The sequence below is a fragment of the Homarus americanus genome, unplaced genomic scaffold (genome assembly GCF_018991925.1).
Source record: "Homarus americanus isolate GMGI-L3 unplaced genomic scaffold, GMGI_Hamer_2.0 scaffold25467, whole genome shotgun sequence".
NCBI classification, from domain to species: Eukaryota; Metazoa; Arthropoda; class Malacostraca; order Decapoda; family Nephropidae; genus Homarus; species Homarus americanus.
Window position 1 is genome coordinate 4,215,050 of NW_024732867.1, and position 17,553 is coordinate 4,232,602.

At 41.9% G+C, this 17,553-nt stretch overlaps 1 protein-coding gene across 1 annotated transcript in view; it reads left to right on the forward strand.

The window, feature by feature from the left end:
* Positions 1-17,553, forward strand: part of LOC121869162 (ADAM 17-like protease) — a 111,571-nt gene continuing 94,018 nt past the window's right edge. Inside the window, exon 1 of the mRNA XM_042370353.1 lies at positions 1-162. Within this exon, the coding sequence (XP_042226287.1) occupies positions 96-162 (67 nt within the window). The 5' untranslated portion in view covers positions 1-95. The remainder of the gene's footprint in view (positions 163-17,553) is intronic.

Consider the following 17,553-nt stretch of genomic DNA (forward strand, 5'->3'; position numbering starts at 1 on the left):
TGTTAATGCTGTACTTAGAACGGCCAGAGTGCGCTGCGCATGACGCCCCGAGGTGTAAACAAAGAGTCAAGTGAAGTCCGGGAATTATTGACAAAATGGGACCATTATCAATCTTGTTTCTCTGTTCACTATCTACAGTCGGCTCTATCGATATAACTGGTGGTAAGACATAATATGTTAAATAACAAGTTTCAGCAAAATATTTTAGGTACAAAATCGCACCAATGAAGTTAAGGTATAAATAAAGGTTAAGTTTATAGCTTCGGTTATTCCTTTATTTTTTATTGAGATATTCAACCTAACCAATCTAACCTGACCTAACCTAGTGTAACCTAACAATGTGACATAACCTAACCTAATCTAGGCACAAACTCCAGGAACTATATCTAACCTAAACGGGGCCTCGCCCCCAAGACCCCTCTTTCTAGTAGGGGTTAAATTCCTGATTCCCTGGATGACCAAAACTGAAAAGGCAGTGGTTATTTTGCTGTGACCAGCTAAGTTCCTACTAATGCACTCGGATTGGCTAATCGTCCATTACCGGCAAACAACGCGAGAACTATATTTGACCGTGACTGGCAGCATGTGAGTCGATCATTGTGTAACTATAAACATACCTAACCATATTTCTGTTGTGCGTGGAAACTTATCATTATAAAAGAGGCGACATTTACTAGAACGTGACAACCAACCAAAGAAATCTACCTAACCTTAATTAATGCATTCACGGTAAAAGAGCGTTAGTACAGGGGTGTCAAACTCATGGCCCACGGACCAAATGTGGCCCACGGGAAGGTCAGGTGTGGCCCGCGGGATGACAGTAAAATTTATTAGCCCGTGAAATTATGAGAGAAATAGATATGAATGAGTCAGTAAATTCCAAAATGATCTCTACATCATTGTGGCAATAATTGAATTTATATTGTTAATGCTAGTAATAACATTAGTGTAAAGGGAAAATGCTTATAAATCAAAATCACTAAAGAATTAAAGGTATTATTGCATTTTCACACCCCACATTCCTACCACTAATCTATTATATTCGAATAAGACGTCTAATTATGAGATAATTTTCATCTATTACATTAGCGTCGCAAATGTATAATAACGGAGATAGCATATCCAAAATTTTCTCTATTTTCTTCCATTAATCTTCCGCCATTATCGCCTACCTCACCTCCCACACTGTGTGTCTCCTTCATAAATCATCACGCGCATGCGTTCTCGTACACGTCACGCGGCAAATCATAAGCGGTTCTTTTTTGCTACCAATCAAATTCCATTTTTATTTTGGGTCTCACATTTCGAAATTCAAATTAATTTCTGACCATGGAAGTCTGCGATGGGTGTCACTTAAATTATATGGAGCTGATTGCAAGTTTTTGGGAAAAAAACAAAGAAACTATAGCATTTTTTCGATCGCATGGTGTTCTTCCAACCTCAGTAAAGTTGCCCTAAGTGCAAGACTGAATGTAAATATTGCAAAGACCAACATATGTGGCGTTGTGTAAGAATTTCAGAATCCAACAACGAACAAGAACCAGGCCAATAAGGTAAGAAATAGTTGATTCCATCATATGGTGAGAGTCAGTTAGGTTAGGTTTTTGTTTTTATAGTGTTTCTTGGCGTATTTTTTATTCGCTTAGCCATTATTTTTTTTCGGAAAACGTCCCACTAAAAAAATCGATAAAAAAAAACCTGGCCAATTTTTGACGGAAATGAAGGTCATATTTGGTCTAAACACACAAAAACACTAGAAAAATATTTTTTTGACTTTCTAACAGAGTAGGGTGCGCTTATGCAATTTTACCGAATTAAAAAAAGGAAGCCGCAGCCATTACTGGCATCAGAACAAAGGCTGCAGCCAAATGCTGCAATACTAGGCTAAACAGACAAGGAGAACTGGTGTACTGTACACTGTTGGACTCTCTCCACTTCTTTGGAGAAATCGTGAGTTATGCTTCGCCTTTTAATCACTCAGTTATCTATAACTATGACTAACTAAATGTAGAATTGATGTGCAGTCAATCCTTTGAAATGAAAAGAATATATAAGATTTATAGGGAAACGTTGTACACATGACGGTTGCATCAAACCCGCTAACCACTGCCTTGCGCTAGACCTCGCCAGTGTACGGGTTCAGTCCAGATTCATATTTTGTTTCTTTTCCTTTTTTTTGGCGCATTATAAAACATCTCCTAATTATGTTACCTGGCACGCATAGTGCATACTCATATTAAATCTTGCCCGCCGTAGCAAATGAGTTTGACACCCCTGTTACAGTTAGTAGAAATTTAGCCAGTCGTGGCAAAATATTCATTACAAACTAAAAATAATACCGAAATGAGTTTCCTCCCCTGCAGTGCAGTATAGGGTAATTATTGGTTTTAGTGAATTTCATGTATTTTACATGAAAACCTATTTTTCTGGTGTATTTTGGTGTGTTTTATTCAAATATGACCTCCATTTCCTTGGCAAATTTGTGGTATTCAAGGAAATTATGATTTTACATTTTCCCAGTACAATAACTTGAGATTTGCCATGGAAATGAAGGTCAAATTTGCCAGAAACACACACACACACACACACACACACACACACACAAAAAAAAAAAAATAGATTTTCATGTTGAGAACACCAAATAAACCTTTAAAAAACTTACCGAACCTTACCTAATTGTCCATCTGGGAATCGTTTTAGTGGCATGTAATCGTTCCTGCACTGAAACATATATGACGGCACTCTCAGTTCTCTGCTGCTTTTTCAACACTTGCACGTCCAGCCAACTAGTCGATGTTCACAGATGAACTATTGGAGAAGGTCTTCATCCTCCACAAGCACAGATAACATGTGGTATGATACCAAACACAATGTCATAAGGACACCATTGAAAACCAAGGCTAATAAATGATTGGTGACCATCAGTGGTTCGGTAATTATGGAGGGTGTTTTTAGACACAGCTTAGTATTCTTCGTAGGGCCAAGTGGAATTTTATACAAAGAAGGACCGCTGTCCTGATTAACTCTTCTTCTAGTAAGTCCTTCTGGTCCTTAACCAAGAACATCTGTAATAACTTTTGCATTCCCTATTTTCCTCTTCTCTTCCGACTTGATAACTCTATAGCCAATTCTCCCCCTGATAAAGCCAATTTCTTTGGCACCTTATTTGCCTCTAACTCCACCTTAGATGATTCCAACTCTATCCCTCTTACTCTCCCGCTCCTCCTACTGAACCTATGCACCTTCCTATTATCTCCACTCGTAGGGTGCTGGTGTGTTATCCAGGTTGGATGTGAGTAAGGCGCATGGACCAGATGGAATACCCCCTTGTGTTCTGAGGGAGTGTGCTGAAATTTTAGTTCCTGTGCTTGCTCACCTCTTTTGCCCTTTCCTCAAAACCCCAACTTTTCCTTCTTCTTGAAAACAAGCCTTTGTTCAGCCCATCCCAAAGAAGGGTGACCATTCCAATCCTTCTATCACCCCATTGTCCTAACTTCATCCCTCTCTAAGATTTTCGAAACTATCTTAAGCTCTCATTTTCTCTGTCACCTTGAACGCCATTCTCTCATGTCGGATCACCAGTATGATTTTTGCCAGGGGAAATCTACTGGTGATCTGCTCTCCTACTGCCCATCTTTAATCATCCTCTCTTAGGGATTATGGGGAAACTTTTGTCGTGGCCCTCGACACCATCAAAGCATTTGACAGGGTATGGCACAAGTTTTTGCTTTCTAAACTTCCCTCTTATGGTTTCTGTAAGATGTAGACATTATTGTTATGTTGGCGCTACCTGGCAACCCTCGATAGCGGAGAGTCTGCGGTCTGCACGCTAGCCGCCAGAGGCCAGTTACTTCCTGTCAGGCCTGGAGTAAGCATCTCTACATTAAATTTCTCGGCTACTACACTGTGTTTCTCCTGCCCTTCAAGAAAACAACTAACATGGCGTAGTGAGTCTAACTGTGAACCTCAACCTCAAGATGCCCATCGCATGCCGCCCGTGGTTCTCAACGCCCTCCAGGACCCGCCGAGGCAACCTTTCAGCGACATCGGCGATTCTGGCTCAAGCCCAGTCAGTGCTGATGTCACAACAGCAAGCCATCATTTCGTTACAGGCAAGTTTGGCATCAATGTCAGCCCCATGCCAGTCATCTCAGCCACAAGTCTCTACGGCCGCTGTGCCTGAGAAATGTGACCTGGAGATGTCCTCAGCGGCCTTCTGGTCTTGGAGGCGCTCAACTGAGTGCTGGTTGCAGCTCAACAAGTGACCAGATGCTGACGCCATCCTACATATCCGCCTCCTCTGTGTTCCTGCTCTCCAGCGTGCCTTGGATGCGAGATTCACTACAACTCGGTGAGGGGCCATGGCCTCTGTGGAGGATATGGATGCAATCAGCAAATTAGTGCTTCATGCTTCAAATCAGCAGTGCGTTGGTCTGATTTCTTTAGTTATGTTCAGGGTCCTAATGAGCCCATCAGTGTGCATTTTTTGCGATACTCCCAGCAAGCCATGGACTATGGATTTCGGTGCCCCCAGTGTGACAGTAATATTTCAGACTAAGTGCTATTGTGTAAGTTGATTGCTGGGCTATGTGACTGGGCCCTAAGACGGGAAGTGTTTCAGAGCTGTAATACTTTCAGTGATGTTGACAGCCTCCGTGCCTATTGCACCACATTCGAGGCTGCACAACGTGACACTGCTTTTGGCTGGAAATTTGGGCGCGAACCATCAGTGGCAGCGGCTGAGGGGTTACTGAGGATGACGTCACTCCCAAGGACACCATAGTGGTAGCTGCCTCCTGCTCAGCTGTTCTCCTAGCCAAACCTCCCCCCCCCCAACCCTGTGGTAACTGCGCGGGCCACCATGCCCTTGACAGGGCATCCTGCCCGGCCAAGGCGGCCATCTGTCATGGCTGTGGGAAACTGGGCCACCTAAGGAAACTCTGCAGGAGTTTCAAGAAGCAGTACGGTGGCCAGATAGCCACAGACGCAGTTACTGGTGCGGTGGTAACATAAGAATGGAGGAAACTGCAGTGGGCCTATTGGCCCATACTGGGCAGTTCCATTTGCACCCAACCCCTATTGCTCATATATCCATCCAACCTATGTTTGAAGCTATCCAGCGTATTCGAGTTAATGATGATATTTGGTAACTTGTTCCACTCGTCCACTACTATATTTCCAAACCATTGTTTACCTATTTCACTCCTAAATCTAAATTTGTCTAATTTAAAACTATTCTTACGAGTTCGCTCCTGGTTGGATAGTTTGAGTACCTTTGTAATTTCTCCTTTGTTCAGCCCTGACTTCCATTTATACACCTCTATCATATCGCCCCTCACTCTACGTCTCTCGAGGGAGTGCAAATTAAGATGCCTAACCCTGTCTCTGTGCTCAAGGTTCCTAATGCTCGGGGTTAGCCTTGTCATTCTCCTCTGAATTCTTTCCAAGGATTCTATATCCATTCTGTAATACGGTGACCAGAATTGAACTGCTAAATCCAAGTGAGGTCTCACAAGTGCATGATATAGTTTTAGGATGACCTCGCTAGTCTTGTAACTAGCACTCCTTTGTATGAACCCAAAAACTTTATTAGCCTTGTTTCGAGCAAATACACATTGTTTACTTGGCTTAAGATTCCTACTTATCATTACTCCTAAATATTTCTTACAGTCGGATTTCTCAATAACATCGTCGTTCATCTGGTATCTGGTTTCCCTGTTTACATCTGTATTGAGTACTTTACATTTGTCCACATTGAATTTCATCTGCCATTTTTCAGACCATTCAAAAAATTTGTTTAGATCTTCCTCTAGTTTTGCGAAGTCCTCGCCAGATTTAATTACACGCGCTATTTTAGTGTCATCGGCAAATTTATTTATGTTGCTGTCTACGCCGATATCTATGTCGTTTATGTATATAATGAATAATAATGGTCCAAGTACTTAACTTTGGGGAACTCCACTAGTGACCTTGCTCCAATCAGATTTAATGCCGTTAATGCTCACTCTCTGTTTCCTGTCCTGTAACCACGCCCTAATCCATTTTAGAATATCTCCTTTAATGCCATGAGACTCCACTTTTCTTATTAGTCTTTCATGGGGACTCTGTCGAAGGCTTTGCTAAAGTCGAGGTATACCACATCATAATTGTGCCCCTCGTCCACTGATTCAAAAACAGATGAAAAGAATGTTAATAGATTAGTTAGACATGAACTCCCGATTGTGAAGCCATGTTGGGAATCATTGATCAACTTGTGCTTCTCCAGGTGATTTCAAATAGAGTTTGAAATGATTGCTTCCAGTAATTTGCCTACAATTGATGTTAGACTGATTGGACGTAGTTAGAGGATAGTGTTCTATCTCCCTTCTTGAAAATCGGTATTACATTTGCTATCCTCCAGGATTCTGGTACTACACCCGTTTTTCAGGACATGTTAAACAACTTTGCTTAGGGCATACTAAGCTCTTCCTTACATTCCTTTAATACTTTGGCAAATATCTCATCGGGACACGGTGACTTATTAGGCTTTAGTTTGTCTATTTGCTTACTAACATCGTTAGTAGTCACTACTATCTCACTTAATTTATTTTCTTCACTATCTCTGTATAGAGTCGGTGCCTTGGGTATCATGTTTAAATTTTCGGTGGTGAAAACTGTTGAAATATATTTATTCAGATAGCTCATTTCCCGTCGTTATCAGTTAGCTCTCCGGTATCTGAATGTATTGGTCCAATCTTTTCTCGTGTTTTGGTTTGATACATTTGATAGAATCCCTTGGGGTTTGACTTCGCCTCCCTTGCTACCTTCAGTTCATTATTCCTCTTTGCTTTTCTTATATCGGTCTTTACCCTATCGGCCAATACCTTATAATAATCTCGGAGGTAAACTTCACCACGATTTAGTCTCCTACCTATAGCCTTCCTTTGTCCAAAAATATTATTTAAAGAATTACTTATCTATTAGGGTCATTGTTGTTTGATCTGAGTTTTCTGTATGGTATGTTCTGCCTTTATGCATTAAGTAACTCATTATTTAAGTTGTTGTGTAACTCGTCAACCTCAGATCTCGTGATCAGGTCATCCTCAACTGTCAGATCTCCAGGTAAGGTGAGGTCGCCCTCTGTGGGTACATTGTGCGAGGTCATGTAATTCACCCCCAAGTGTGATAGCCCTTCTCTCAGCTGCCTCTTCAAACTATCAAAGTTTGCCTTTCTGAAATCTGGAACGTAAGTGGACTTTTCCTTACGGCTGCTCTGAAATTCTAACTGGAATCTTATTTCTTTGTGATCGCTGTTAGCAAGTTTGTTCTCTACCTCGACATTACTAATGAGGTTTTCTCTGTTTGACTGAACTAAATCGAGTATATTATTACCCCGGGTGGGTTCGGTTATATGTTGGCTCAGGAAACAGTCCTGGATTGTTTCAAGAAAATCCTCTGATTCTGAGTTACCCGTAAGGTCAGTCCAATCTATTTGGCTAAAGTTAAAGTCGCCTACTATACAGACTTTGCTATGTATGGAAACCCTGAGTATTTCATCCAAATATGTCGCTCATTAACTCTATCAATATTAGGAGGTCTATACTGTACAGTAGGGGGCAGTGAAATTTTGCTCAAAGCTGCACTCTTCAGGCATTGTTCCTTATACATATCTAAGACTCCATGCCAAATTTGAAGCTGATATGTCGAGGTTTAGTCTGCCGCATTTTCTACTGAAATTTTTAAATTTACCTACAGTACTAGCCAAACAGCCGCTGTGGCGGTGCAATGTTCTGTTCAGTGTAAATCAACTTTTTTTTCATATCTCTTATTTCATTTAAGTTGTTATGTTGCAGATGAGTATGGTGCTATGTCTATATTGATTATCAGCCTTTTCTCATTTCATTTCTCAATGTTGTGTTACTGTACTGTAATGTAGGGGAGACCTGGGTAAGTTGCCGCTTGTGACCGATACTTGATTAGTGATTATGCTGGAGCTGCCATTGCTACTGCCACCTTAACTGACTATGGCATTATCACAAAGGATGACAAGAGTCAGGTTATTGGACCACATAAGCTGCGGGATGCGAGACAAAAATACCGATTTAAGAGGCAAGAAATTGAGATGGCTAGTTTAGATAATTTGACGTCACTCTATTTTGATGGTAAGAAGACCGCCACTCGTGTGATGATAAAGAATGAGAAGACCGAGAAATGGAGTTCGAGGATGATGGTGAAAGATCATTATGTCATCATGGTTGAGCCTGGCAATGAATATCTCACACATGTGACTCCCAAGACTGGACACGGAAAGCAGATTGCCAAAACTATTCACGAGTTTCTGGTGGAGAAAAATCTAACCCAGCAGCCCATTGTGTGTGTTGGTTGTGATGGAACCAATGTAAATGTAGGATCAGAAAATGGAGTCATTCATCATCTTGAAATGTTACTTGGTCACCCGCTCCATTATTTCATATGTCAGCTTCACGGGATAATGCCTCCTCAATATTACCATGTAATTCAATTGATAGTAGGAACATCATAGAATCTAGTCTTATTAAACATACCGAAGCATTCAACATGAATTTGAGTAACGGCATGTACAAGCTGGACAATTTTGTAATTAAGAAGATTTGTGATCAGGTGAGAAGGCCGGGTCACTTGACCATCTGACCTGACCACCAACCGTTGTGTGCTATTTAAAGATTAGTAGGGTCATTACCTAATACCTGACCATTGTGGACCTGGTCTCACCCTCCTCTGTATATATACACCTTGATTTGTATTACTCTCTCTAGTCTGTACTCACCCCTGAAGATGTGAATTACACGAAAGCGCTTGGGAACTTCGTGTTTTCTTCTTTCCTTGTGGTTATCAGCATATATATCACGCGCACCTACAGTGATATATATATATATATATATACATGTATGTATGTATGTACAATCCGAAAGGGATGATGGATTAGTTGGAAGTGTATCCGTAAAGAAAAACAAATATTTACTTTATACGTTACGTCAATGTTTGGCAACTATAGTTTCCGTCACGACAATATTCTCATTAGGCTGGGTCGGGGAGTGAAGCTCTGCTCACTACATTGAATATTATTTATCACTACGCGTCAAAGAGTACATTACAAATCATACTAGCATAAAAACACACTGAGTGAAGCTCTGTAATTATCGCAATATTAAGTAACACTAACCACCGATTTCGAAGCATAACTCACGGGACAAAACATATGGGGATTGGTGGTCACACTGGACGGTGCGAGGCGGGTGGAGGCGGGGTGGGTGAGGCGGAGCGGGTGAGGCAGGGCGGGTGAGGCGGGGCGGGTGAGGCGGAGTTAAGTGTAGTGGGGAGGAGCCGAGGCGTGGTTGATCGGGCCAGGCCGGGGCTTTGCGGGGCGGGGGCACGGAACAGGGCGGGGCAGGGATGGGAGGAAGGGTAAGGAGGGTGAGGTGAGGATTAGGACAGGGAGGAGGATGTAGGTTAAAAGACATGTTAAGTTATAACAGTTAGTACAGACACCGCTTTCATCACTGAAACACAATTTCTACGTTCAACACTGACCAACAATCAAACTGCACTTGGGCTACTGAGAATGTCACAGATCGCGGGGGACACTGAGAAATCACGTTAAGCACTGAACATATTTCTAGAAAAAATTCGCGCATACCACGACGAGAGACATTTACTTGAGCTGTAACGGTGACACACTAGGACACTTTTCACGCTACTATGCAGGAACTCCTTATCACGCACTTTCGAACAATACTCAAACAACGAGCCAGGTGTTATGGCTAAATGAGGGAGGGCATGGGTTTACGTTAAGTACACTGTTACCAATAACAAGGGACGAGGAGGGCGTGAGTTAACGTTATAGTACGCTGCCACCAATATAATGAGGCACTCTGATAAGAAGATTACATATAGGTAGAATATTGATAGTATAAGAGTATAAAAGAGAGGAAGATTTTGGTAGCGTGGCCGTGATAGTTATTTACTCTCTGGACTTACACTTATCGTATCTTATACGTCAATACACATCTATTACGTCTTAAGGGCGACTTCTCAAACACCGCTTCGTTACAACTCTTTATTAATTACGAACATGACATGGACACATTAATAACACCTTCTATTGAAGTTACTAGGACATTATATTTACGTTACTAGGACATCATATTACGTTACTAGACACTGATTCTCGGACACGAACATGAAATGAATACACTTCCCACGTAAGTAACTCATCCCATGGAAAGCTCTGACAAAAACTCACGTGACCTAGGGGAGGCCTAGCAGGTGGTCCTGGGTTGTCTCTATGGGAGACTGCTTAGCTGGGCACCGGTGTGTCGAGGGCAACTCGCTCCCGACCGGAGGCGACCGGAGGCGGCTTGCCTCCGGCCCCTGACTTCTCTCGAGCAGGACTGGGGACGTGGTAGCTGGCCCTTCTTGGTTACAAGACACACTCTCTCTCTGTCTCTCTCTGGGCAGAGGGAGGACTAGGACGTCCTATATATTGGGAGGCGAGCCGTCAGGTTGAGCTGATCGGGGGGGCGGCGAAGGGTCTCCTTACATTTGCCCTCGCTAATGTAGGGTCAGGTCTGGACTTTTTCAGAGACTACAAGTTGTATATTCTGGAGAAATCTTCAGATGGGGCCGTGTGACATGAGAGGCCCTGGTTGATTTGTGGCCCCTTGAGTTGGGCTCCGAGGGTTACATTTGACCTGGCTAATGTGAGGTCAGGTCTGGACTTCTTCTGCGGTGTAGGTTATTGTGTATATTGGGAGAGAGTCGGCAGGTGCCTTCTTACATGTTTGTTGGGGCCGTGTGACATGGGAAGGGGAGCTAGTTGATTTGTAACCCTTGAGCAGCCGCGAGGGATACCCTTACACTTTACCCCCCTAATGTCCGGTCAAGTCTGGACTGTTTCTGAGATGTAAGCTGTGGTCTGACAACCCATCACTACATATATATATATATATATATATATATATATATATATATATATATATATATATATATATATATATATATATATATATATATATATATATATATATATATATATATATATATATATATATATATATATATATATATATATATATATATATTTCAAGTAAATGGAAAAATTTTACTCGACACAGACATTAGTTCCAGTTACCGGTAAATAGCAGACGCTTCAGTGACGTCACTAGTGTTTACACTACACCAGCGGGTAACATTTGATGACATTACTTGAAGCGAATTGGCCTTATTTTAAAAAACCAAGGATGGTTGGTAAAGGACTACTGAGTCAGTGGGTAAGTGTCACATTTGGGGTACTGGTCTTATACAGCGAATAGAGCTCAAAAGCTACTTTTTAAATGGAAATTTGGGGGGCCGTCTTATGCACCCCGACGCCTTATAGGCCGAGATATACAGTATATATTATCAAAATGTTAACTAAATTTCAGAATGAACAATAACTTTAATGTAAAAATGCAAAAATATTCAAGACACCAGCAAAATTGATGTTCACTCCACTGTAAACAAAGCCAAACTGATGCCTGGTGGGTGAGTCAAACGCTGATTGGCGCACAAAAAACTAGTTCCCTGTACTGTATATATTATCAATATGTTAACTAATTTTAAAATGACTAATAATTTTAATATAAAAAATGCAAAAATATTAAAGAGCACAACTTTCTTGATATTTACTCCACTGGAAACAAATGTAAACATAGAACAGATTACTAAATTGGTAGACTAGCCCATCAGCTGATCAGCTGATGCTCACAACAAAATGTGTTTTTCGTAGGGATTTTGTTAATCAAAGTTTTGTTCGTTAACTTAATTGAAGATCCTTATGGGAGGTAATTCGCTAACCAAAATTTCGTTAACCGAGGGACCACTGTACCTGTAAAAGAGAGAGGGTGAAGCAACATTGTGGTCAAGAGAAAGGGAAGAAAGATTGTCAACTAAAGGAGGAGAGTTAATAAGACAAAATGCCTTTGATTCCACCCTATCTAACAGTTGGTCAGAAGAAGAGCCACCCCAGATATGAGAGCAGTACTCCAAGTTAGGACGAATGAATCTCTTATAAACTTGAAGCAACTGCTCAGGAGTGAAGTAGCTACAGCATCTGTACAGCATTCCCAACTTTCGGGAGGCAGCTTTAGCTATGTTACGGATGAGTGATTTCCAGGACAGTGGTCCCTCGGCTAACGAATACAATTCGTTCCAGAAGGTCGATTATTAACCGAAAATTTCGTTAACCGAAACCATTGTTTCAATGGGATTTTGGGTAATTGGTTCTAGCTCACCGAAAATTACATACAAAGTAAAAAAAAATGCCGTACCACTTGCCTCCTCACTGACGTCATCATCTTCCAACAACTCGTCCGCAGTCACCTCAGGTTGCCTGTTTACCTCCAGGATGTCCTCGTTGGTGGTCTCAGAGAAGCCTGCAGCTCTAACACTCTGTGCAGCCTCTCTTGCAATGTCCAATGCCACAGCAACAGACTGAGCCTCTCCAGCCACCGCTTGACTCTGCCTCCCACCTGGGATACCCTGCAACACATGCCGCCACGCATGACGAATTGTTGCCACAGACAGCTGCCCCCATGCCTCCACCAAGAAATCAACAGCTTTCTTGACGTTGAACATCTTCCAAAACTGTTTGACTCGCACTTCATGCTCCGCCAACTCTTGTTCTGGATCCTCGTCCTCGCTCTCGCCATCGGTGCCACTCAGAAGGTTCCGCAATTCATCTTTGGTGTTGGTAAAGTCGTTCAGGAGCCGAAACTTCTTTGCGGAGAAAGCAGCCTTGACGTTACATATCAACTCCTGATCCATTGGCTGGATTAACGACGTAGTGTTGGGGGGAAGGAAGACCACTTTTACATTGGGGTGATGATCCAACAGTAGGTGCGAGTGTCCTGGTGCATTGTCAAGGAGCAACAAAATGTTGAATGGCACATTATTTTGCGCGCAGAATTTCTTCACGTCAGGAACGAAACAGTCGTCAAACCAGGAGAGGGACAGTCCAGAGAACATCCACACCTTCCTTGAGATTAGCCAGTGGACATTTAACTTGCTCATGTCCATGTTTTTGTAGGCGTGCGGGCTGAGTGGATCACAGACAACTTGAGCTTACAGGTGCCGGAGGCATTGGTGGTGAACAGGACGGTGATGCACTCCTTCTACAACTTCCGGCCCCTACACTTGCTGGCAGACTTGACTATGAATGTCTTGGAAGGTAATTTCTTCTAAAAGAGCCCGGATTCATCCATGTTGAACACCTGGTCGTCTGTGTACTGTCCTTCCTCCATAATTTCTCGTAATAATGGAGGAATATCCATCGCTCCTTCACCAACAATTTCAACGTTCGTGATCTTGTTATGACGTTTAAACCCTTGCAGCCACCCAGCGGAAGCAGTGAAGGGTTTGGGCTCTGCAATTCCCATCTTTCTCGCCACTGATACATACAGTACTCTCGCGTAGTCCTGCACTGCCCGCGTGTCGACCGCCATGTTCCTTCTTGCCTGACGAATCAAGTAGCTCACCGATAAATTCTCCGTCTTGAGCAGCACCTAATTCTGACAATACTTAACCAACGAGGCACCTGCAGACTTTGTGATGCTCATGTGTTCTTTTATCTTGGCGGTATCCTTCTTGATGGTGCGGATCGTAGATTCCTTAACGCCATGCTGTCGCGCCAGATCGACCTGCCTCGTTCCTTTTTCTAACTCCTGAACGATTTTATATTTCACTTCGTAGTTTAAGGTGCGTCCCACCTTCTTGGGCTTGGGGCGGCTTGGTCCAGGTAATTCAAGGTTTTTCTGGGGTGGTGGGGGTCCAGCAGACGCCATTGTTGAACAGATTAGCGGGCACAAGAGAGAACAGTATAGGTACGCGGAGACTGAGGACAATGAGACTGGCGCACCTAAGGTCAGCGACTTATTCCCTCTGGTGGCAGGGCACGTCATGTTACATTAGACCAATCACAGCTAGCGGCGTAGGGAATGCGTGGGTGGTAAGGATGTGTGGCCCAGCCAGATACGTCATATGACGTCAGCGATAACGTAAGAGCGACCTACTGCGCACCCTCCCTGCACCGCTTCCCGCGTACTGTCAAGAATGTACCGCGTAACTAATAATTGGCGCGTATGGACAGCGGTGAGGTGAGGGCGACCAGCGCGCAACCCGTCCGCGCCGCTTGCCTCGTAAATGATGGAATGTACCGCGTAACTAATAATTGCCGGTCTGGCCAGGTGCCGCGTAAATGACCAACCACGTAAAGGAAATCCGCGTAAATCGAGACTATACTGTATTAATCGGGTCACTCATATGTCAGCTATGCTCGCCATCATGTCATCCATTGTAGGGATCAAGCCAAGGTTATGTGCAGTGGACCCAGCCACCAAGACACACACTCTCCACTGTGTCTTCTGTATTGTAAAGAATATGGAATGATTATCTAATATTGATCGAACCTATTATGTCAAGTAATGTATTACTTGAATAGCTAAATTATTTCATAAATTTGTTAAACAAAACAAAGATAATCTTTCCCAGTCCTTATTGAGAAATGGAAGTATCAGAGCTTGATTGTTGAACTGCTCTGGTGCTTGTTTGTGTGTTGAGGGGCGATGGCAGGACGGCGTCTCTCTGTCCAGTAAGGATGGGGCGTACGTTACATCCTTTTCCTTCATTGTATCATGAACTTTGGTCCGGCACCATACAGTACATAATACAGTACAGAGGCCCCCAAAATTCGTGGGGGTTAGGTTCTCAAAATGGCCGTAAATCGCCAAATCCGCAAATAACATTTGCAGATGGGAGGGAGGGGGGGCATTTTACTTGTGTACAATGAAATGTATATTCTCTTTATGTGTTTGGCATTAAGAAAATTATTTCTTTTACCTGTATTGTATTCTGTATACTGGATGTGTGTATGTATGGATGCACACACACAAAACACATACAAATATATAATACTGGGAAAATATTCACAAATAATAAAAAAAAAAATGTGACAGTCTACCCTCAAGTCCGTGCTTTATTAAATAAAGCACGGACTTGAGGGTAGACTCACATTTTTAATACCTTTTTTCTGATTATTTGTGAGAGTATTTTTCCCATTCTTATTTATTTGTATGTGTTGTGTGTGTGTGTGTGTGTGTGTGTGTGTGTGTGTGTGTGTGTGTGTGTGTGTGTTTATTCACACACACATATTTACAATGCAGGTAAAGGAAATTACTGTCTCTAGAATGAATGGCTCCCTGTCCCAGCCGTGAAAATGGCGGCAACTTTAAAACTTCCCAGTGTCATCCGCGAATAATAGAGGACCACAAAGTAAAAACCGGTGAATTTCGGGGGGCCCCCTGTACTAAAAAATGCTAGAAAACACATTTTCCATTTCCTCCCCGGTAGCTGTAAATATGCGATCAAGGTCCAAAATTTCTGGCGATAATTGGCTATTATGGCATCAACTGGCAACCCTCTTACTGAAGCTAGTGCCTCTCGCTGGCCACTGGTTCGTCAGTTATAGTTCGGGAAGTTCACGAGGCTTGTGTGTTATTGTGCTGCTGTGATTTTATCAGATTCCATTTAATGTGACTAATATTACATTCTTTATTTGTGTTTCTGCAACAGTAGAGATATATTTAAATGTGGGAAGAGCAAAGTTTATAAACAATTTTGAATAACAAGAAACGCCATCCATTTAATCTTTTTCTATTTGTAACGGAACTTTTCAGCTGTTGTGTTTATCCTCACAACGAAAATGTTTGGGAAAGTTTTAGTTTCCATGTCTGGACTGGATGATAAATGAGATTGATCGTTGGTTTTGAGTGTAAATGTTGCTCTATTAAGAGGAATTCAGGCATGCAGCCCTACCTCTGAAATTTTTTTGTCTGAGCAGTGCCTCTCAGTCATTGCCAGTCATTATAACATGGAGTTAAAATCTGAGGAACTAACAGCAGCGAAGCATTATTTAGCCTGCAGAAAAGGGACTGGTAATGCCATTCAGGACATGATAAGTGAATATGTACAGATTATTAGATCCTGATATGTTTCCTTCACTTAACGCAATAATACAAGTTGCCCTGACAGTGCCAGTCAGCAGCTGCAGTTGCAAAAGAGCTTTCAGTACACCGGGGTGTCTACACACCTAGCTATGACGAACAATGGGGCAAAGGAGACTGTATCACCTGGCTGTCTTATCTATTGAAAAGGAAATCATAAACACATTTGCACAACTCAAGAACAGGCATTATGAATTAATGCTCCCATCTACATCTAGCCTCTAAGGAATTTTCAACCAGAGTGAGAGACCTATATGACACTTTAGCGGGATTTGAGCATGGTTCGAGTTTCCTGCCAAAGAGTAATTTTGCAACTGATGAGCAATAATTTATTAATCTAATGATTCCCATTTTCTTTTTTGAGCTTTGTATTAAGTTTCCATACATACTGTATAAATTCATGCTGAATAAAATGTGAGAATACATGTGCGTATGTTGCACATGAAGCTCTTATTAGAGTTAATATAAAGAGTGAGTCATGATGAGCTAGCAGGAGTTTGTGGGGAGTAAGGGGAATGGAGAAACACTTTGGGCTAAAGCACCGGATGTTTTGCGTGGGTAGCAATGCCACTGTACTGTATGTATATAAAATGCTTGAACGGCAGCCTCGAAGTCAATGTATGCGGATGCTTAAGTAAATAAAGATGGCAGTGGCACACATGCCAGCATTGGCTTCATGCATATTTCTTGACAAAAAGAAAACTAGTTAGAAAAACCTGAATGGTAATGGCTTTATTCATGAAGTAAGATATAAATTATCTTCTATAGATATTTTTCCTTATAGGTAGCTGGATAACCCAGGCAACTGTCCTTTAATTTTACCCAAAATAATATCTTTCAATCCTGTATTACTTTTTTAATATACTGTGCAGTACTGTATTGTTATCCAAGTATGAAGTACAAAGTCAAAATAAATGATATATTAAGTTCTAATTAAGCTACTTTTTAATGGTGGCTGTCAGACTGTGACTTTAAACCATTTATTCAACCAACCAAACCAAATCTGACTTCCCTAATATAACCCAATGATTTTAGGACAGTTTTCATAAGCTATAAGTTTTTTTTTTTTTTTGGGGGGGGGGTGTTGGTTAGTTCATAGTATCTGTTTTAGGAGATCATTCTGTCAGATTTTTGTTATCAATCAATCTGAGGGTTGGCGACCATAGTCCTCCACTCTAAATGTTCTCGGGCTGTTTTTACCAAACCTCTAAGGTTTTGTATCTCTCTTGGGACCCAGATTTAATTTCTTTCATCCAACCCAGTCTTTGCCTTCCCCTGGCCCTCCTACCCTCAACTTTGCTCATTAATATTTATATTATTATCACCTCATCCCTAATCGTATGAGCAAATTATCTAATTTTTCATTTTCTGTATATTTCAAGTATTTTTCTTGAAGTTTTTGCTAATCTTAGTACTGTACAGTACTTCTTCATTTGTTTTCCTGTCAGTGTATCTAATTCTTAACATTTACCTATAGCACCACATTTCAAAGGCCTCC